The 23,693-nt window shown below is 41.4% G+C and overlaps 1 protein-coding gene across 1 annotated transcript; it reads left to right on the forward strand.

Moving 5' to 3' along the window:
• On the forward strand, nt 1-13,252 carry GPR26 (G protein-coupled receptor 26). The gene is made up of 3 exons (XM_048946815.1): nt 1-771; nt 5,888-6,001; nt 12,313-13,252. Exons 1-3 carry the CDS (start codon nt 104-106, stop codon nt 12,542-12,544), a joined length of 1,014 nt encoding a protein of 337 aa, XP_048802772.1. The 5' UTR covers nt 1-103; the 3' UTR covers nt 12,545-13,252.
• Nucleotides 13,253-23,693: the final 10,441 nt, after the last annotated feature.

The following is a 23,693-nucleotide window of genomic DNA, read 5'->3' on the forward strand; positions in this document are numbered from 1 at the left end:
GCATGTGAGAGTGCGAGCAGGCTGGGAAGGAGGGCGAGGGGAGAGCAGCTCGCACCATGGTCCTCGGACACTCGGAGATGTCCCTCCTGTGACTGGGTGCACCATGAGCATCTGGGAGGTGATCCTGGCTTTTGTGATGGTGGTGCTGATGCTTGTGGCCCTGCTGGCCAACGTGCTGGTGCTGATGTGCTTCTTGTACAGCGCCGACATCCGCAAGCAGGTCCCAGGATTGTTCATCCTCAACCTCACCTTCTGCAACCTGTTGATGACCGTCTCCAGCATGCCCCTGACCTTGGCTGGGATCATTTACAAGAGGCAACCGGGAGGAGATCAGATCTGCCACGCTGTGGGCTTCCTGGAGACTTTCCTCACCACGAACTCCATGTTGAGCATGGCAGCGTTGAGCATTGACAGGTGGATTGCCGTGGTCTTCCCTCTAAGTTACCACTCCAAAATGAGGTACAGAGATGCTGCTCTCATCCTGAGCTACACGTGGTTACACTCCGTGTCATTCCCCATAGTGGCAGCGTCTCTCTCCTGGGTGGGTTTCCATCACCTCTATGCCTCCTGCACCCTGTACAACAAGAGACCAGAGGATAGGACACAGTTTGTGATTTTCACTGGGGTCTTTCACACCCTCAGCTTCCTCCTCTCCCTTATAGTCCTGTGTTTCACTTATCTCAAAGTGCTGAAGGTGGCACGGTTCCACTGTAAGCGGATTGACGTGATCACTATGCAGACCCTGGTACTGCTTGTGGACATCCATCCCAGGTAGGTGCCTGTGTGCTCAGCAAGAAAGAATATTGGCTGCAGAGGAAGTGAGGACGGGGCTTAGTGTTATGTTAAATGCAGTCTGAGCAGTGTCACAGCAGGGAGGGACTGGGAGGGGGAGAAAACAAGCATCCTTCCTGCTGGTATCTGTTCTGCACGTTGCTTTGTACTTGTGTTTGTGTTTTTTCCGGCTGCAAAAACAAGTCTTCTTTCTTAGGAGCTTGTTTTGGGAGGGAGAGCAAAGAAACAAGCAGTTTTGGCTGAGCATGCATTTCCCTTTGAAACAGTGATCAGACGACTGCTCTTTGTCTCAGAAAGTGGATTTAGTGATTGATAGAGTCACAGATTTTAGCACTGTCAGCCTGAAACAGTGATTCTTGCTGAGAGGGAGCACATGTCCCTGTCTCAGAGCTGAGAGGGAAGGTGAGCTGGGGCACTCGCTTCTCCTCCAGCTGTGTCCATGTTGCTGTGCTCTCTGTAACTTTATCTTTCCCAAAGGCAGCATCGTAAGGGAATAACATCTGCTAAGTAGGTATGCTTGAATGCCTGTACGTAAATCCCACTGAGATACCTCAGTAGCAATGTTAATATGACAAGTGAGGGATGTAGAAAGCTCATTGCTAATGAGAGTCCTTAAGCGAGAGAATTGTTAGGAGAAAAGTCTCCAGGGGCTGGGAGAAGAATGGCAAGCACCAAGCAGGCATGGATGTGTGCCGGGAAGCTGTGCAAGAGTCCTGTCAGAGATGATGTGCGGGCTATAAATCTTGCATAAATAGGACATGTCTGGGTCAGCAAGTGAAGCAGATTTGGCTGGGAAAGGGAGAGTGGAAGAGACTTTTTCCTGATCATTAAGGGATGTAGAGCTGTACAGCTGAAGGAGAGAAAGGTTTGCTGGATGGAAGCCCTGGGACTTGGGGCTGGTGAGAAGACAGCGGCAGGACATGCCAGAGCAGTCTGCCTGGGAAAAGGAGAAATTAGAAATCAATCCACAAAGCTAAGGCAGGATGCAGTGGGATGGAGTGGCTGATGGACCACAATATGCTCTGGGCTTGGAGGCTCCGATGAGTTGGGGTAGATAGGTTAAGGACCAGTTGGGACTGGGACAAGGTGGGAAAGACAGAGAGTGAGATGTGGGCAGGGGAAACGTGGGACATGGTTCAGTGAGCATGGTGGTGATGCGTTCATGGTTGGACTTGGTGATCTTAGTGGTCTTTTCCAACCTTAATGAGCCTATAATTCTATGGTTCTACGAAAGCAGGGGTACTGGTTGTAGCGTGGGAGGAAATGGGCCCAGTTTGCTGAGAGTTTCGCTTAGAGGAGGAGTGTGACTGGAGCAGGTGATTGGGAAGGAAAGGCTCCAATGGACTCACCTGGAGGAAGGGGGAGAAGATAGTTTGGCTATGGGGGGTTGTGAAGGATGTGCACGATGACTGGGAGGCTGTCAGAAACTGAGTCTGTAAGTGCACACTGAAGGGAAGAGAAGTGTCTTTCAGCAAGGTGCTGGCAGCTGGGGAAGAAGAGAGGAAAGCCACGAGCAGATGAGGGGGGTTGTCCCATAGCAGCATCCCACCTTGCCATTCTCTGCAGGCTGGAGGCAAGCAGCAGCTCCTGTATTGCAGCCAACTGCAGGAGCGGAAGGAAGCACATGTGGCTGTCCTCAAAATGAGGTCAGAGCTTGGGGATTCCTTAGCCTGAGGCAAAGAAGTCTGAAAGGATCAGGGCAGGACAGTGCTGTGTCAGAGGAACAGAAACATTTGCTCAAAATTCTCAGTTAAGCTGTCTGATCCGTGTCTTGACCACAAATGTGGAGCAGAACCTTGGGTGAGTCCTGTTCCTGCTTTTGAGAAACACATGTATAAATCTTCCTTTATCCACCAAGTCACAGAGAGGAAAAAACAGCCTCCTTCCCCATATGCTGTCTGGTTTTCTAAACTGTATCCCAGTCACTCTTAATTCCTGCTGTGGGATGCTGTGGCCACTTGCAGTGCAGTGCTGTAGATGTGCATGTGCTGGGGCTGTTAGAAGTAGCAATCCTTACACCTAATGCTTAAAGTATGGCTGGATTGTATAGAAAAGCTTAGAAAAAAAAGGCAAAAATCACAACAGTATTCTCCTCCTCTGCATTTTTTCTTGTCTGAGTTAACTTGAAGGTATTCCTGCATTTCTTAATCGTCTCACAGAAGAGCAGGTTCATGGGGCTGTGGGTATCGTACCCCTTCTTTGGAGGAGATGGAGTTTTACAGGCACTTTGCTGCTCTGTTGCTGCTATTCAGCTCTTCCATCAGGCCATTCTGTTGGAAAGGGGAGTTTTGATTTCTCTGGACTACAGCAACGATGGCTGCTTCCAACCTACAGTGCTGCTGTCCTATCAGTGACAGCTGCAGCAGCTGTCAGATCTTAGGGTCAGGGTCAGATCTTAGACTCTACACAGAGGCTCTTCACAAAGTGATTTGCATTGAGTTATATAGTTATATTGAGTTATAAGTGGCACACGTACAGGAATGTTTAGTGTTTGTGATAGTATGCAACAGCAAAACACTGGGAGGCACTGGGAGGACGTACACGAGAGGCCAAAGTTTGCAGCTGTAGCTTAGCTTACCCCTGGCTTTTGTGTGGTCTGGTTTCAAAGCTGAGAAATGTGTACAGACAATTTTCTGCTTCTTGTGACTCAGAATCCACCCGCCAGGGGTCCTGGGACAGGCGTTATGACAGATGGCTTTATTACCTGTGACTTGGGGAGACACAAGTGATCTTCTGAAGATCATTTGAGATGAGTACGAAGGAAACCTCTAAATACCGCACAGAGCCGTGTGAATGTTTAGGGCACGTGTCCTTTCAAGTTAGCTTTGGCATTTTTACTGGGTACTGCTTTCTGGTACTGCTCTCTCTTGACTTTGTTCCCTAGACTGAGCTATCTGAGTTATTGTGAGAGGCTTGGGCAAGGATTCTCTTAAGTGCTTAACTCATGTATTTCTCAACCGAAATTATCTATGCTATCTTTTTGTGTATCCACCTCTTAAAGATAGTGGATCTTAAGTTTCAGTATCTCATAAGCTTTGTTTAAAATACCAAAGCTTCAAAGGGATGTATCTCAGATTTTCCAGGATATTAAAATCTTTGAATGAAAGCTTAGTCAACGATCCAGTTCTGTTACCAATGTCATCCGTGGAACCCATGTTTATGTTCTTATCTAGCTGCACGAAAGAGGGCACAAAAGTAAAATACCCATCTGAGCACATGATCTATCTGAAGGAACAAGATAAAATAGTTTCATTTGTGATGTGGTATTTAGTAGCTACATCTGGAAATGCAGAACAAAAGAAATCAGCCGAAGCCTTCATGACTTCCCATGTCACACGTGAGCTCCTGGGGTCAATAACAGCTTTGTATACCAATTAATGAGTGGAGAGAGATAACAGAGGGAACTATTGGACACAAAAATACCCCTCCCCACCCTAACAGCATCCTAATTGAAATGGCTTTGGAATTTTTTTCCTAAACTGATGTGTGCTTGGGATGTTATGAGTCCCAGCGCAGGTCTTAAGTGAAGCTGCTGAACCTCTTAGATCCTGTTTGCACCTAAAAGTACACCAAGTTCTTCAGCTCCTGCAGAACTGGAAGCATAGGTTCCCTCAAACAGGTGGATTTCTTTTTTTACTGCTCAGCTGTCATCTTGAGCTGCGTATAACTCAGATGTAGAACATGTAACACTGTTAGACACATTTTAGTTCTACTTAGGCATATTCTTTAAGAGCAAGGCAATTTGTTATTCCTTTTGTTCACTTTTCCATCATGGCACTTGCTCTAGGAACTGGATGTAAGAGAGTAAATAAAAAGGAAATAATGAAACAGGTTTTTTTTTTTAGCCCAATCAAAAGATGACATTAGGACTGTCTGACACAGATAGCCCCAAAGCACCTTGAGTTCCTCAGGACACAGCACGTGCTTAGATGTTGATCAGACATTTAGAGCAAACAGCACACAGGTGCGGTCATAAACCACACGGCTATTAACATATGCAAGCATGGAACCTGACAGTGAGTCATCAATTACAAATTTACAATAACATCAGAGGGAGATGAGCTCCAAGCTGTTACAACATGCTGTGCACGGGCCAGACCACCGGCTTCGCCCAAGACACGTGGTTACTTTGCCACGAGGCATGTGCAATGGGCCCACAGGCAGCAACACTGCTATGTGCCTAGAGGGGGATTTGGGCAGGCAGCCTGGCTTTGGTTTCATCCTTTCCTAAAGGGAGTATGTTGGCAGATTCACCAGTTCAGGTGCAGATGGCTCTGGGATGTACAACCTGTACTTCCAATCCCACAGAAACACATGGAGAGCCACAGACACATCCCTGGGCTTCATTCAGCCAGCACAGAAGTTGCACAAGCAGGTAGAGGAGGATGGAAAAATCAGGACAGGACTAATTGGTGTCTGTTTGATTGGAAAAAAGGCTGGTTTGAGCCTCAGAGTCAGAACACCTCAGCTTTTCAGATTTGTTGTCTAGGCTTTGCAAAGTGCTCAACACATGCACAAGCTGTTGTGGGATTTACGGCTGCATTATTCACAGCTACTGGATATAATGATTGCCCCAGTGTTGGGCTGACTGGCAAGAGAGTACTTTTTCCTGTTATGTTTTCATTGTGCTTTATTTCTTACCTCGCTGGGCTGTTTCTCCTATCGTGATATGATTGTTTGAATTGCCTTTCCTATGGAAGTAGGATGCTGCCTATCCCACTCTATTACTATTTTGTAAACTTTTGAACATCATTAGGAAAACTCAAATACAGCTTGCAGTGATTCAGAAAGGAGATGCCATTGGATTCAAGGCTGAATGCCACCAGCCTGTCCATAAATAAATCAATGTAATGGGGTGCATATGTGATATGAGTGTACATGCATGCATTTCTCAGTAATTGGTTTTGGAAGGTAAGGTCATGTAAAGCATTAATACTCACTCTTCTCCTGTGGAAATGCAATGCATTGGTTATTGAGTTGTGTGAAAGCAGCATGTACTGGAAGAATTGATTTATATTATTTCAGAAGTATAGCTGTTCAAGTCTGCTACCTGATATTATGATTCATGTTCTTGTTTGTGTTGAATGTTGCACAGTGTAAGAGAGCGTTGTCTAGAAGAGCAGAAGAGACGGAGGCAACGAGCAACAAAGAAAATAAGTACCTTCATTGGTACCTTTATACTTTGTTTTGCACCTTATGTCATCACAAGGTAAGCAGGAACTTATGTTCTGAAAAAATGGTCAGAAAAGCAGGGCACTGAAACTGATGCAAGCTCCCTATGAAAGTTCTGTGTTACACTGCACCTTATAATACCACATTATGTAGAATGTCACAGCCAGGCCAACCCATCTGTAGTCTGTGAGCCAAGTCAATGGATGGGTTGCATGGGAGGGACTAGGGAGTTCAATCCCCAGGTGCCAGGAGATGTTGTAGTTATTTTCGGAGACCAAGAATTTTGGAATTTTGGAATTTTTGAATTTTGGAGACCTCAGAATACCCCAGTGGGGCAGGGGGTGAGCTAATCCATAGCGTAGGACAGTAGTCCGAATAGGTCAGGATGCAGAGCTCAGATTTAAACAGCAGCTTTCTTGGATTGAATGCTTGGTCATAAACATCAAGTTAGTCTGGCTTATGGCTAAAGAAAAGCTTGCAATTTATGTTCAGATGTTCCTATTTATCTAGCAGCTTATTTCTAAAAATGGCTCCTGTGGGAAACATAGAAGTAGTCCTATGAAACAAAATTGTTGGAAAGCAAGTATTTCTGGATTAGTGTTATCAAGTTGTTGAAAGGAAATTTACAACTTGTGCTCATTATTAAAACTCAGGAAAAACTGAAATACTGCTATGTGGAGCAGAGAAAGAAAAAGATATATACACCTAAAGCATCACCTATTCCAGTATTACTGGGGAGAAATTACTGAGGCTGATGTCAGTCAAATTCAGAATTGCCAAAAAAAACCCCTACATTGAAAAACCAGAATTAAGACTCAGTGTAAGTGGGCAATAGAGAAACTCATTTTCCCATCACAGTACAATATCCTGAATTTCTGTTTCTAACAAAACAATTAACAAGCAGTCTTGTAGTCTCTTGTTAGAAAGAAAAAACTGCATGCCACATTAACTTTATGCTCATGATAATAACAGCTAATTGATCCGTGCTAATAACTTGTGACAATGTTGGGAGTACATTTGTACAGCATTATGAAATTTTTCTTCACCCTGACTTTACAGTGGCAAAGAGACCTTGCCCTGTGCTCTGAAAGGGTAAGAAAGGATTTAAAATTATGGGCACTTAGCCTTAACTGTCAGGCTGTAAGATATTAGAGTATGCCTTGCTTCAAGTGGCTAAATTTCATTTTATATCGGGTGTGTGAAGCTAATGAAAATCATCACAGGCACTGAATAGCTCTCAGCTCAGCCCAGATGACACCGAGCACTTGAGCCAGGGCTGTCAGAAGTATTTCTGTGCTCCTTGCAGCTCAGCCCAGAGTTCAGCCACCACCTCCCTGCTACCACTGATCTCCGAGGCAGCCTGTGTGCTTCTAATCCTGAAATACAAAAAGTGGGGGGGGTTAGAAAAAACCTACCTGCTTCAATCCTTACAAGGTTCACTAAACATTCACACAAGTCTTCAGTCCGTGAAGGACTGATGGCTTTTCTGCTGGGGGTGACCAGAAGAACTGAGGCTTAGAGTCCTAACAGTATAGAGATGCTTTGCACCATGATATATGGAAGGATATTTGCATGTGACTGATGTCAAACCTACGAGGAGGAGGAAGCTTAGTTATGTAAGCAAGTATTCTTTTCTGGACTGAACTCGGAGTGTTTTGCACTTCACAAGAAGGGGCAACCAGTCACTTTTCTAGGCAGTGAACAGAAGATAGCTGACAAAGCGTGTCATTCCCATGTGAACAGCAGGCTCAAAGTGGCACTCACTTCCATTAAACGTGCTCTAAACCAGCTGATAATTTGAGCAGGTACTGGATTACACTATAACGTCTTTCAGCTTCCACACCAAAAGCCAGCAGTTGTCTGCAGCAGCCCACGAGCCAGGGAGGGAGCCATGCCTAGAGCTGCAGTTGGACAAATGCCTCTCTAGGTCAACCAGAGTCTTTTTCAGCTTACATCAGGGTAAAGATCAGATTAGTCACCCCTTTTGTCAAGGAAATGCCCATTTAATTAGTTCGGTGGCTGACCTTAAGTAGTATATCTTAATAATAACAATTCTGTTATTGATTCAGTGTCTTCACATACCAGATATATGCTGGATATTGCTAGGTACAGCTGGTTGCTTGATTTGGAAAAATGCTCTAGTAACACATCCCTTCTTTTGCTATATTTATTGTTATGTGATTGAAAACAGTGTTGAAAACCTGAATTCTCCAAGAAGCTTCTTCATGAGGAAAATCATAAGAAGTCATACTACTTTCTAATATTTGTGTCCAATTCCACACTTTTCAGACAAATCCAAAACTTTGCTCAAGTGATTTACTAAATGCTGTCAACTATTGGGCGATGGGCCCTAAATTAAACATTCTGAAGCAATATTAGAAAAAGGTGTGCAGTCCCAAGCCCTTGGGTTAGGGAGAAGGATGGCAGAAGAGGCAGAAGGCTGAAATTCTCTCGTATCATCTCCGGGGAATGGGACAAACAAAATGCATTTTTACATTGGTTGGCTGCCCTCTGCATACAAACACTGCTTGGGCACAAAGACAGGCAAACTCACAAATGAGTTCTGATCTATGTTCTTGCTTGTCTGCTTATAAATGCACACTTTTCCTAAGTGTGCACTTATAGGTTGACATGTTTGAAGGCTTTCTAGGCCTCCTCAAAATTTCATATGACATAGGTGGGGGGTAGGAAGAGAGGTGACAGCCTTAAGCTGTGCCAGGGGAGGTTCAGGTTTTAGGGTAGTAGGAAAAAAGTATTTCCTCTCAGAAAAGAAGTGGGAACACTCATCATCTTGTTCAGCTTATTCATTAATACAAGAAAAAAGACCAAGGTAAAATTCTGATACTATGAGTCCTGCGTGAAATAAATAAAGAAAATCACAGTTGGTAACAAGCAGAACTAAAATTAGGATTAGGATTATAAACTTAAAGAGTCGATCCAAGTTCCTGAATTCCTGCTCAGTTTCGCCCCTGAACAAGACATAATCACTTGTTTGAGGACCTCCAGCCTATTCAGAGTTTTCTCTAAAACTCTGTTAATTTCTGAAGGGGAGTCAGTGCATGGGAGAGATGCTCCCATTATACTAGCTGCCCATATGGACCTATATATGGCCTGTAAAATATTTTACTAACGTGGTAATCTGCACATGGATGTAAAGCATTTTCCCTCTGTGTTATCTGCATAAGAGTTCGAGGCCTTACTCTTCAAGGTGACATCCTTGTTTACTTCTGAAAGTGCAATAAAATAATTGGATTACCACTTGCCACCAAGTGCACCACGGAATTATGTTTCTAAGATATTAAAAAATCATCGTGGCAAAACAGTTTATAGTTTTGAAGTACAGGAATTGGGTATCAGACAAGTAGAAGGTGGCTTTTGAAAGCAAGTTAGGGAATTATGTAGCCAATGCTGTAGAATTTAATTTAGAGATAGCACTGAAATATTAATGCACCTTCACTGAAAACATCTTCCTGGCTGAAATGTTTCATGAAAATTGAAGCTATGCATATAATTTCCCTCATTAATGAGAAACAGAACCCTCTTTCAAAGGTAATAAGGTATATGACACGACTTGAAGACATTTAATTGTTTCTACATCAAATAGAATTGCGTATCTTGGGGCTTATCTGCAGTTGTTTGTTGCTATGTATCTGCAAATGTCAAATATAATACACAAAAATGGCAAGATCTTTAAATGTCAAGGACACGAGGTAATAATTGAGGAAAATATCATAGATTCTGTTGATAAAAGTGCTGGATTTTTAATTGGTCAGTCACTGAGGGCAGAATTTGTACGCCTACACTTACAGCGTCCATGTGATGTGCTCTAAATGGAGACTGTTAACAGCTCATAGGACTGGGGGACAGAGGTTCAGACACAAATTTGTCATACCTTGATCATTCAAAGCATCCACTGCACCTAATTAAACTTAGTCAAATTCAGTATCTGTAAAACATTTGACCAAAGTAAATCAACCACATTAAATTCAAGATGATAAAATTTTAAATGCAAAGAAGTCATTAAATATATGAAGAAGGATAGCTCACCATAGATTACAGAGTAAATATGACTCACTAGAAGATGAATATCCAAATATTAAAATCTCATTTTGGAACATATTTACATGAGTGTCATAGCTACATTTTCTTACATGTCTGAATAGACCAGACCTCCAGCAGCCAGAGTAGAAGGTAATTGTGTTTGACTTTGGGTGCTGCTTTGTAAAAAGATATCAACCACAAATTAGAGGGAGAGGTTGGAAGAATGGCATTGACTTAGGCAAGATGAAAGGAGAGGAAAGTTATGGCAGTTCTTTGGGAACTCAGAGCAGCTTACAGTGATGAGTTGAGCCAAATTCTCAAGCATTTTCACATAACATAGCCTGGTCAACTCCAATGCTTTACATGCCCCTGAGCCCATAACCCCAGTAAGTACTGGGCATTCCTCTTTTCATATGCATAATACTTTCAGCCCTTGTCTCCACTGAAGCTGATCTCCCCAGAGAACAGCACACGAATGCAGAACATTTCTGAAATGGCCATTGAGCTCAGTAAAGATATAAAGAGCCTGAAAATAATTTGTTCTTTGATAATAGGACATATTAATGTAAAGATGTTAATTGTGACAGCATGATATTTCTCGGTGAAACATGGTGGTTATCAGTGACTAACACTTAATTATTTGACAGTGAAATTAGGAGCATATAACATGAATTGTCGAACTTCAATTAGTTCCCTTTATCTCATGATTCCATGAAATTATTAATTTAATACAGCTTAGGCTCGCACTGCGTGCTGTTGCAGTATATGCATATTGATGCCAAAGAGGTGCTCAGAAACCATTTCAAGATGACAGAGAGGCCCTTGTAAGAAAGAACTTGCAAGAGCAGAAGTACCTCTTAGAGTAGTAGACATCCTAGCATTCCTGAGCACTGGGATGTTTCGAGCACTACTGCCACACTGTACCAAATTCGGGCTTCTCAGCCCCACTTTCATGCTCCAGTGACTAGACCATGCCATCTGCCAGTGCTATTTTAAACAACAAAATGCAGGGAAACTTTACAGAATACAAACAAAATGGCTGAGGAAATCCTTATTTCTAAACCGCTTGAAATGCTAGCAGTGTTGGTGTTGATGCTGTAGAAATCACACTTGAGAATGCTCCTTGGAAATGGTCCTTTGTCTATGGAAAGATTAGCAGATGAAGATTTTTCCAGGCAGGTTTAAAAACACCTGTGTCTGAAGATAGTTGTCATCAAAGATCTCATTTGCTATCACGTAGTGGGGCTCTGTAGCAGCACATATGCCCTTTGGAATCATTCTCCTCTAGAAAAATCAATAGTTACTCAACAGCTGTAGAGACATATTGAACAGAGTTGCCCTTCAATGTTGTTCAAAGACAAGGGAAAAGAAAATCTCGTGGAGTTATCGATATTGCACTGTCAAAAACACTGGAGGTCTCAGAACAAAGTGAACGGCCTGTGCTGGGGTGTGAGATGCATATAAAGCTCTTCTCTCCTTCCCTTCCCAATAGCTTAAACATTTTTCTGGGCTAGATTTATTACAATAGTATTTTAGGTCTTCAAATTGACCGCTTTTAAAAGGTAAGATTAATTGAGCCATTTCTTAGTGAATAATTTTCCTTCCTTGTGTGCTTCACCTATGACTCAGTCAGACTATTCAAACGCATCACACTCCAGAACCTGGACTTGTAAACGATATGTATCACTGCAGGATGGTTTCACAGATACTCCAGAGATGAACTTGAAGGATGACTATGGACCAGATATTGTACTTTAAGTTATAGCAATAGGGAGATATGACACCCACTAAACCCAGTGATGATGGTCAGTGTCTCGATCTAAGACTTAGGAACCCGAAGTTTTTGCAACACTAGTTAGGAAATGATGCTGGGCTACATAGAAATATATATACTATTATATTTGCTATTAAATGTGGTGTGCACAGTGGATTAAATGGTGCAGTTAAGCATGGAAGTCATCAGGAAATGTTTTTGGGGAAAGTTATACTCTTTTCATATCTTTCAGAGTTCAATCAAGTCTATGATGAGCTTCAGCTGCTAAAAACATGATCTTATGGCATTACACAACTAGAAAGTAATTACAAGAAAACGCTAAATAATAACAACAACAACAAAAAAAGAAATACCAACTGCAAAACTTTGCTTTCCAACAAGAGCTCTTACTAAGGCTGAAAACCCTAGAGTAATCAGAGAAAGTTATGCTCATTGCTAGTGTGCACAGTCCCAGGAATTTGGGGAGGGGTGTGTCATTGACTTCTCATTGTGCTGCTGGAATACTCACTCTTTCAACCTTCCTCTTCCCACAGACTTGTTGAATTATCCTCTTCTATCCCCATCAACTCCCACTGGGGAATTATCTCCAAGTGCTTAGCTTACAGCAAAGTAGTTTCAGACCCTTTTGTTTACTCTTTGCTACGGAATCAGTACAAGAAGACATGGAAGGACATCATAAACAAGATCCTCAAAAGGAGCTCCATCAACTCGTCTGCCCTCACGAGCGAGTCGCACAATCGAAATATATTGCAGCTGAATGAATGAGGAGCCTTCCTCGTGGGTATGGGATCTTCCAGAAGCATTAAATGATATATGAGAAACAACAGTAACTGGCCTATCCCTAGTAGCTATCCTCAGCTGTCAAGGCTTTGGGAAGTGGTCACAGGGGCTGTGTCCCTTCTACAGCCCACATACACCCACGGGAGGCTGCTTTGAGCCTCCTCTCTCCAACTGCAGTGTGCTATTGGTGCATGGTCCTGCAGACTTCACCAAGACCAATCTCCCATTGATTTCCATCCGCAGTTACACATAGAGTGAAAAGCTGCTCCTTGGTGGGAGGGCTCATGAGAGTAGCAGGAGCAGAAAGGTGAAACAGTGAGATTACTTTTAAAAAAGCTACACAGAAATATATCTGTGCCATGTTCTTCACTGGCTGCAGATCAGGGTCTTTCTGATGGATCTGCCAGCTTTACAAAACAACCTCAACCTGATTGCTTCAGCAGGTACCCTACAGTAAAGATCTTAATAGGAAAATCTGAGTAGCAAAATCTTTACCTGGGCACTCATACAGTGACCAGTATAGCTTTCAATCTCATTTGGTACATATCATTTGAACAATTCTGTAGAACTGAGTGGAAAGAAAATCTCTTTTGAGTACATTACAGGCTGGATTCTGATGTGTCCTCTAAGTAACTTTCACAGAATTCTATTACTTTCCTCTTCATTAAATTTTAAAAGACTAAAAAAAAAAAAGGTAGATAAATAGGATGGAATGGTTAGGATGCCTCCTGCCTACCCTCAACCCCCTTTTTAGGATTTCTGAATTATAAAGAGATGAAATTTGTCCCAAAGCTGCAAAAATCAAGAAATCAAGAATAATAATTAATTGGTTGTCCCTGCTATGATTTTAGTAATAATTCATAATACAACTTGCATCAAGAAAATGTGTCCTCCTCGTAATATCTTGAAATTATTTTCTGGTAAAGGCCTATTGGTCTCAGAGGCTTTACATTTGTACTTTGATAGGCAAAAGACTTGCAATCAATTCTGACCATAACTCTAATCATTTGTCTCCAGCAAAGTCCACAAGGCACAGGTAAGATAACATAAGAAATTTTTACTTAATACAAACTTTCTGTTCAGTGGCCATAAAGTACATGAATTGTTGGTAAGGTGAAACAGCAAATGTATCACATGCCCAGATAATGAATAGTCTTGGCTTATCAGGTTCCATGCATGCATTGGCAGTTTATATAACAGCTGTCACAGCTGGCTCTGTTAACATTTATTCTTCCTTATATTCCCACTGTAAATACAGAAATCAGAATCATATTGATGGAATTACTTTTTAGCTGTGTCCTCCAAGCAAAGGGCACTGGATGGTGTCCATAGCTCTGCAAAAGACCTTCCCTTTGCTTGGAAGATACAAGAGAAAGTAGCTAAATTAGTATATTCTGCTTCATTTATGATAAATAACCAGTATCAATCATTTTGCAAACCTCGGCATACTCTGTTTTACAAGTTCCACCATGAATATTTGTCCTTTAACACGACAGACATTACGACAACAACAATCGCCTTGATACCTTGCAAAAAGCATCTACTGTTGATGTTGCTCACCATCAGTTCAAAACCTGGATAGGTAACTCAGTGAACCCCAAAGTCAATATATTAGGGGTAATAGCTCGGGTGCTGGTGTGCAGAGCCTTGCCTTAGCCCCACTCTCTGGCATGATATCACAGCTGCAAGGAAAATATTAATCTAATGTTAATCTCATTGCCACCTGCGTTGTAAATGCAAGATTTAATAGAATGAAGATCAGTAACAGTCACGTAAATAAAAATCTTCAGCTTAGCTATCCAGTTTAGTTATAAAAGTACAGCATAAGTAAAGTAAAATACATACACAAATATAGTCATGGGATCTATGGGAACTGTGTTCAAGGTTAGCCATTAGTCATATTGCATTGTCTACCTCATCTTAACCATTGGACTTGTTAGGCTTAATGTAATTTTCTCAGGTGCAATAAGTAAAAAAACCCTGTTTGATACTTGTTTCTTACGAAATTCAAGTTGTTTGGATAACTTTGTTGTATCCTGAAAGGATATTACAAAGCTGTCAGAGAGGGTCCAGAGGAGGGCCAGGCAGAACAGGCTGCCCAGAGAGGCTGTGGATGCCCCATCCATCCCTGGAGGTGTTCAAGGCCAGGCTGGATGGGGCCCTGGGCAGCCTGGGCTGGTATTAAATGTGGAGGTTGGTGGCCCTGCATGTGGTGGGGGAGGGGATTGGAGATTCATGATCCTTGAGGTCCCTTCCAACCCTGGCCATTCTGTGATTCTGTGATTATTAGTGAGCTTAAAAAGGTAAAATGCATTGTACCAAGATGCTATGTATTTGACTTATATACATATATATATGTGTATAAGACCCTTTCTATGTAAGCAAATTAGAATGGGGTGGTAGTTGAAGTCCGTAAGTGTTGCCAGTTTATACACTGGGCTGCTGCCAAGTCAAAGGGAGGTTTGCATGTTGATAAACTCAGCCCCAGAGGGGTTTCACATTTTCAATCCATTATTCCAATAGAGAAAAATAACTTCCCAGAAAAAAAGAAAAAAAAAGAAAGAAAAGCTACTGTTAGAATGACTGGTAAAAGGTGGAGAAGAATATAGCATCAGACTGTGTATCACAGTCAGTCCCTGGTTGATTTATGTGTCACCATGAGCAATAAATCTCTCCCCTTGTATGCATTTAAAGCTTTGTCTTTCTTTCATTGTGCCTTTCTTTCAAAATTAATCTCATAGCAGAGAATAAACATAATTTCCCCTTACTTACATCAGATCTCTGACACGTTGTCATATTTCTACCATCTGAAGCAAGCGGGAGCTGTGCATGCTGGCACTTGGCAAACTGCCTCCATATACAAATAAAAATAATACCCTAACGTTTCCGGATGACATTTTATAAGATATAGAAATATGATACTGTGGCTCGTTAAGTGCTAGCTATTCAGCTGGGTTCTTATAGGCAACCAGCAAAATCTTCTGAAATGTCTGTCTAAGTGATGAATGTAGCTATGACTAACTACGTGTCTGCTGAGCATTGTATGTACTGCACAACACTTTCACTCCAGTGAGTTAGAATAACGATGGCAGACATAATGCTCAGTACTTCATTATCTCTGATCGTCAGTCGGAACCGTTCTCGTGTCAAACGCCCATGAGAGGGTGCGTGCGAGGGCTGGGTTTTCCATTTGTTATTTAAATGTTTTTGGAAAAATGTTGTAAATTACAGCTACAATGTGCCCAAAATATGGAACTGCATGTGCAAAGCTTGTGCAGCTGCTTAGGCAATATGCAGTTGTCTGTTTGGTGGTATCTGCTATCCATATGCAATATCTATTTTTCACATGCATGTCCAATTAACATTTTCTTCCTATCTTGTAAGTTTGGCAGGCAGAACACTGGCAGACAATTAAAAGTATTTAACCCAGTATGTCATTTTGCAGGTTCTGAGCTTTTCCCGCTACTCATCTTACAACCATATATTATTTATATGATTTCAGAGCCATAGTTGTGAACGCCGTTTTGTATTACATTTTTAATCCAGTTTAGATGTAGAGATTCAGGTAATTCCATCTGGCAGAATGCATAAGAGAACAAAATGAGTTTATTGAGTAAATAAGCAGTACCAAATCCACCTCCAGACATAAATCAACGTAACTATTGTTTCAGTTGACGATTCAGTCCCATTAGATAACTATATCCAGATTTTATACCTCTGACTTCTAGGTGTGTAAGGCCATGTCTTCAAAGGTATTTACACATGACAAGATGTAAACAGGATTTGTTGAGTTCCTTGTGAGTGTAAGTGCTCATCTGCAGCGTTAGGCAGCCATGAGACCCATCTTAAATGAAATCTATCCCCATTGTTACTCCTTTTTGAGTTAAAAAAAATCCTCAAAATTATGTTTTTGATGGCCCCAAGCCATACTTTCTACAGCACCAAGTTTTATTCCTGAAATGATCAAGCCTAGACAATTTAAAAGTCCCAGACAACTCCTTATGAAGCTGAGGACTTCTGCAGCAGTACCACATGCATCATATCGTTCCAGATCAGCTGAGAGTGGAAGGGACCTCCGGAGTTCATCTTGTCCACCTCCCAAGAGACAATCCCCACCTCATGTTGCCATCTCAGTTTTGCCAGTACACGTGTTTACTCTACAGTAGTGCTGTTAGATGATAATAGTCCACATCAAAAATAAAGTCTTCCTAGAAATTGGCTGGGGCTTAGACTTGACATCAAAAACAGCTGCATCAGTGCAACTTCAGAGGTTACTATACTGGGTCAAAAATATGATCGAGAGGCTTGGGACCAGAAAGTTTGTGAATTCCCATCCTTATTCTGTTGCAGTGATGTGCATCACCCAGGCTGTAGTGGTCATTTCCCTAATGACCTGCTCCCAAACCAGGACTTTGCCAGATCTCACAGCCATCCACTTACCATCCACTTACAGAGACAACATTTCTGGTAAGGCTCAATAGCTGCCATGGAAGAATCCCAGTCTCCACAAGCAGCACAGTCTCCATGGAAAAGTCCTTGTTGGCTTGGGAAGGCTTAAATAGCTTTCAGGTGGGATGTGTGGGAAAGCCTCACCTTGATGGCCTTGAAACAAGTTCCACCTGGGTGAGTCTTGCTTTGGGAGACAGCCTAATACTTAAAGCCCCAGAGGCTCAGGTCATTTGTGTGAAGAAAGCTTTTTCTGGATTTACTTGCCTAAATTCTCACAGTTCTCTCACTGCCTCTTAATACTGAAGAAAGGCTCTGAGGTCCCTAAGCACCTTGTCCAGTCTGTTGAGCAGTGAATCCTTCGAAACAGCCCACTGGAAATCGCTCACTTTCTACTGCTCCCAGGACCATCTTCTCCCTCACCTTCTTCTGATTAAATAAAATTTATGTTGAACCGGACCAGAGACTTCACACCCATGTCAGTATACATCTCAGTACACAGTAACAATCCCAGTATATTACTGCACACCATGTTCAGCACAGAAAGCTCAGTTAGGTCAGTGGATCCTATGGTGTTTGCTTCAGGAGGCCCTGGGTAATTAGCTCTAAACATAGGCTTCCTTGTTTGTAGATTCAGGGACTATATAAGCTACTCTAGCCTGAACAGGTGAGACAATAATAACAATTTAGCCTTAAATTTATTATTATTTTTTTTTTTAATTTGCATGTTATGCTTTAATCCAGAGCACTAATTATATCTCAGAATCTCTGATGGATGAAGTTTCTCCATCAACCATCCTTCTCAAACAGACAGCTGTCCTTTTTAGGAGGTATAAAAGTTTACATGGAGATAAGAGCTGCTGCAGTCTTTGTACTGTCTACTTCTTACCTGTAGTCCTGATGTGTACCATGTAAATATGTATTTAGAATTGTTGGTTTTTAAGCAAATGATGCTGATCTAATGAACGAGAGGATGCTATGGTTTCCCATACATGTCTGTATTTATAACTGAGATGGTTAGCCCTTTAGGCTGTAAGTGCAATTCAGAACTTTGTGTGTTGAGAAGCAAATGTATCTGCTGTATGACAGCATGCACGTGTGATAATTATATAGTAAAATACGTTTGTTTTGTTGAAGAAGATTGTACATGGTTACAACATACCCAAAGGCCTGAGTCCACACAGCTGATTAACAGTCCTCAAAGATATGTTAGAAAAAGGATCTCCATTTGGAGCTTACTGAATGCTGGGAAACTCTTTTCTCATCACTGTAGTTATAAAATTACAGCTTTGAAACAAACGTGTTCTTAAAGATTGCAGAAATAGCAAGAAAGGGAATGGAGAGCCTCCACCCTCCTGGGATTTGATCCAGCAAGATCATTCTCTTAAGGAAGAGGGAAACAAATGCTTTGAAATGTAGTGCCAGTGCATCCGAGCAGGATGCCAGCGGGTGCACAGTGTGAGCCCTTGTGCAAACGTGGCTGTACCCCTCTCCTTGTTGGTCACCACAGATAGTCCTATGCAGTCATTTTGCACCTATTCGATCTTGAGTCCTGGAAAACAATTAGAAAAACAACCTATTGGGTTTAAAGTGGTTTACATTGCTTCTCTGACCACAAAATCCAACCTGCATCAGCCACAGTGTGTGATGGGTCATTTATAATAGAAACCGTAGGGCTTCCCAGATAATAACGTTTGAAAAACCATTACCACAAATTGCCTTGGAAAATAGAAATAGATAACTAAAAGGTGCCTTGATTTACCTTTATTTCTACACAGAGCATTTTTGTAAACCTTGAATTTTTTCATATTCTTTTTATGTTCTTAACATCATTTTAGGATTACAAAATCTCATATGTTTGGCAATCATTAATCATTCCCCTCCGAATTCTTGCAAGAATGTGATGTATTACCAGTCTTAATAGATGCAGTTCAATCTTTTCCTTTAAATAAGATTATTAGGTGATTGTTTGCTTTAAAAAAGATAAGAGGAAAAAGTTAGGGACTTTTTTTAACAAATCCTTGCAATAAGGACACTGGTATTCCTTGGATGAGTAAGGACCATCAGTAGGATAAGACTGGATCTGGCCTGTGTATTTAAACCTTTTTGGTTTGTTTTGAGATATCAAAAATATATGGTTTCCTATTTCTTAGCACCTAGCCAGTCTGCAGAAAGATAGTTCTGAAATAGCATTAAGAATAAATGCTGTAGGTAGAGCATGTTTAAACTATATTATTATAATTTATTGCATTTTATTATTATTTTTTAATAACAATGAGTTGTAATTTATGGGGCTATTTATAGAGGGGAAAAAAGGCAATATGAAAACATGGGTAGAGTGATGCACAGACCAACAGGTAACAATAAGATGCTCGAGAATTCCATGGGTTAAAATGGACCATGGAACTTTGAAGTCCCAAGTAAGCTAAACTGTTATCAATTCCCAGTGTGTATTCCAGAGATACCTGTTCTGTCACATAAGGACAGAAACGTAAAATTATGTTGTATTAATACTGTTGAAAGGAATACAGGACAATTAATTTTAATCCTGACTTCAGATTTTTGCATAAGGGGCCTGTGCTGCCTATTCTGTTTACAATGGCTTGTGCTTTGTGAATACATATCAAATGTTGTAATATATTTTTAATACATGAAGTTAATGGTTAATACAAAGTAACATATAAATAAATATGTCCTATACAAGTGTGTTGTGATTTTGTTATATTTACTGTTAATGAAATGTGATCATGATTAAATGACTTCGTGTGAGCTATTTTTTTATATAAAACTTTACATTTAAAAAAATCAGTTTCATTTCCTTGTTGCGAAAGTTAAGCCTGCAAAGCCATGGCAGTGATCTGACCTCATCACTGATTTCCAAAATTTGGCTGAAGTCAAAGTCAGTGAAGTCAACTGCAACAAAATATTACTTCAGTGTGCTTACGACCAACACGAAGGGGAAATAATTAGAGAACCTTAATACGTTATGCATTTATCTAGTCATGATACATTTGGTCCTTAAACTTTCCTTGATACCTTGAACACTACTCATTGAAATGGACACAAATACCCCCAGACTTCTTGATTTGAGCTGAAGATTAAATCCCACTCCAGTACATAAATGAGGACTCTTAATGACTCTTTTCCTTCCCCTGTGGGTGTAGAAAAGCAGAAGAGACCTCCAGAAGAGCTCAGCATTTCAGACATGGAATAATTTCAGATTTGACCATTATGATTACTTTGTGCTATGCTGTTGGTTCCCATATCCCCCCTTATTTAAACTGCTCAGCAGTCAGTCTGTCTTTTGGTGTGCACACTTTCCCTCCTCACACATGCAGACAGTGCTGTGAGGATGCCGTGTTTGTGGATTTGTGAGCACTGATGCTGAGATGCAATTATCTCAGAAAGCCTCGCAGGGCAGGATGGGGAAAATAATTTATTCATGTTCACCTCACGGCCACATTAATTTATACTGAGGTCAATGCAGATAGAAAGCTCCAGATATCAATTTAGGGCATGAAAACACAGTCTGACTTGTTCAGCTCAGGCAGTAGTTTTCATAGATTCTTGAAGGCTGGAAAAGACCTCTCAGATCGCCAAGCCCAACCCCAACTACCCCCACCATGCCCACTGCCCATGTGTCTCAATGCCACATCCCCACAGTTCTGGGACACCTCAGTGGACGTTGGCCCCATCACTCCACACTCTCCCTGTATTCCCAGTGTATTTTTTGACAGAAAGACTCTAATGAAAAATACAGTTAAAGGAAGGAAATCACACACAATTATCTAGAAGTAAATAAGCAGCTAGCTGTGTTTAGCATTGTACGAACAGAAGGAAAAAGCATTCCAGAGAAAGAGAATATTACACAGTGTTCAGGATTGCTTACATGGGGTCCCATGGTCTCCACAGGGCACAGAATCTAGGCAGGGTCCCAACTCCAGGTCCAGCTTTGCTTGGCAAGAGACATCCCTCCACATTATCACCTATGCCACTCAGTCTTTAAACCACCACTCCAGAGTTATCATCATTCAAATGGACACAAGAAGGATCAACATGTGTTCAGTACATTTTCTGTTCGTTGTTCAGTTTAAGAGCTGCCAATAACCATAAATATTTCATGGAGACTTTTAGGAAGCCATGTGTCTCATTGCTTAAGAAGACGATTTTCTTTACACTTTCTCAATAAATTAATATAATCTGCTCTGCTCATTACATACACTGGCCCGAGAGCCTTCATCCCTGTTTAAGAGAATCTATGTTGCAGGCTATTTTTCAGCAGCAATCTTTGCCTCTCTGCCAGTGGTGACTTGTCATGCCTAGTGCCTAGGATTGCATTTCCAGTCAATAGAGACCTGCATTTCCAGAAGGTAGTTCAGAAACCCTCACGTTGGAAGCAGTATGATACCTACGTAAGTGGTATGACCTGATGTTGGAATGTCTTCCAATAAATTTGCTAAAAGAGTTTCAACCAAAACTTGTGTATAATATCTGAAGTGCTGCTGTACAAGCCCAGCACATATTTTTTGTCTTTTGTTATACTTCTGTTGTGAGCATGAATAATCCCAAACAGCTGAAATTCTCATAGGACCGTAAGGAGGAATTTAAAGGAAAATGGGACAGCAGATGACAGCAGTAGATTCTTAAGAAAGGATCTGAAGCAACCTAATGGTTGAAGCATTCCACCAAATGAAGTCTTGGATCTAAAGAAACTGGGTTATCGAATTCCCTCTTTGCCCATAAACACCAGATTTACAATCTGGTTGATGGCTAATCTGCCACGCGTATGCTAACAGAATCATCTCCAGCTGCCACAATTTGGAGACAAGCAAAGAAAATAGTGAGTAAAGAAAACGTTGTAGCAAATTGGGCATTTGGGGCTCCTGCCCTCAGATGGGCTCAGTTAAAACAAATCCAGCATCAGCACATGATAACCCCAGCCATGGTTGTTCCACAAATCTATCCTCTCCAGGCAATTTCAATTTTATGATTCCTGCTATTACATTAATCTCTGTAATATCTCTGCTGCAAACATTGATGCAAACTCTATAGATCTCGATTTGTTTTATGCATGTGCAGTTACGGCAGATGAGAATTTGAAGAGTTAAAGCTCTATTTACGAGACACTAAAAACATGAAGGAAACTTTCAGAGAAAGGAAGAAAGTTCCCCAGTTCTTTTCTCCTGCAAAACACCCTTGAAGTGGATAAACACTTGCACAATAGGACACTTTATGCATGCTGGCACAATTTGGTTGCATTGTTTCCAAGCTGCTGATAAATCAAGAGCAAGTGTCATATGATATTTTTTTGAGAAGACTTCAGGAGATGATGAAATAGGAAAAAAAAAAAAATTCAACAACACAGACTTTGAAAACTTTGTTTACCAAAAATTTGGTTAAAATCTTAGCTTTTTTTGTCTCACAACAGTCTACAGTAGTAAGCCTAAGACGTTATTTCATAAATAATCTATACATGACATACAACATTAATGATATATGTAAACTGTTAGTCGAATCCCCGATAGACTGCAGTGTTTTCAGTGTTATTTTTAAGCTTGGAAAGAGAGATAAGTATCCCTGAATTTGGATGAGTTCTGGTAGGCTGCCTTAGTTGTTGGAAAAGACCTCTAGGATCCCCAAGGCCAACCCCAGCCCACCCCCACCATGCCTCCATGTCTCTCAGTGCCACATCCCTGTGGGTTTGGAACACCTCCAAGGATGGTGACCCCACCTCTTTATGGGCATGGGAACAAGCATGGGCACTGCCAATGCCACGTTCTGCAGTCCCAAGACAGAGCTGCTGCCCTTTCTTCATGTTCTGCCCAAATTGAGTCGGTCACTGCTCTGAGCAAAGCACAGCTCTCGTGCTGATGTTGATTGTCAACAATTTCAGATGCTAAAAATTTCACAATATTCTGGAGGTTAGAATAGTAATTATGTAAAACAGCTGGTTAAAATGTTGACAGTTACAACAGTCATCCTTGAAAGGTATTTTGCTAGGAAAGGATCCTCCTGCACAGTGTGGATTCAGAGGGAAAGGATACCATGAGAGTCAACAGCCTTCCATTTTTCTGATACAAAGATTGCTTTCAGCACTTCATCAGTCCTTGTTTAATCCATTTCAGAAATATTTGCACAGCACCAATAATTGTTGTTGATCTCATTAAGTGTCTCCTAATAATTGCGGGTTTTAAGCAAGCTAAAGACCGAGAAACCAAAGCAAAGCTTGTAGTGTAAAGGAACAAGAGAAGAAATGCTTAGGAGTATGGTAATTACGTGCCATGATAGAAAGGAAAAGGAAACAGCAGCAGAAGGTAGCTGTATCTAAAGGAAAATGATGCTGAACTGAGACAGTTCTCTAAATAATAGTGTATTTAGCAGCAGGTAGATGCTCCTCCTAAGGAAGCACTGCTCAGGAATTCAAGGGCATGCATCCTGCATATGAGGGACATATCAGCCTTCTTTGGCTGACACGTAACATTGTCAGTTGCTGTACATTGCAGGGCCTGCTCATCACTGTTCATGCCATCTTTATGATTTTGCTACCAAGATATGATATGTTGGGTTTAATGCTCACCACTGGTAACCACATAAAACGTCACCTTGTGCTTGATAGCCATGGCGTGGCAATTTGCCACTTAGCATTTGCATCGTAGCCTAAATAGCAAGTGCCCTTTAGCTCAGTGAG

The sequence above is a fragment of the Lagopus muta genome, chromosome 5, assembly GCF_023343835.1.
Source record: "Lagopus muta isolate bLagMut1 chromosome 5, bLagMut1 primary, whole genome shotgun sequence".
Taxonomy (NCBI): domain Eukaryota; kingdom Metazoa; phylum Chordata; class Aves; order Galliformes; family Phasianidae; genus Lagopus; species Lagopus muta.

Coding starts and splice junctions, on each gene's coding strand:
- GPR26 (XM_048946815.1), top strand. CDS start 104: ATGAGCATCTGGGAGGTGATCCTGGCTTTTGTGATGGTGGTGCTGATG. Junction 772..5,887: donor CTTGTGGACATCCATCCCAG/GTAGGTGCCTGT, acceptor AATGTTGCACAG/TGTAAGAGAGCGTTGTCTAG. Junction 6,002..12,312: donor GCACCTTATGTCATCACAAG/GTAAGCAGGAAC, acceptor CTCTTCCCACAG/ACTTGTTGAATTATCCTCTT.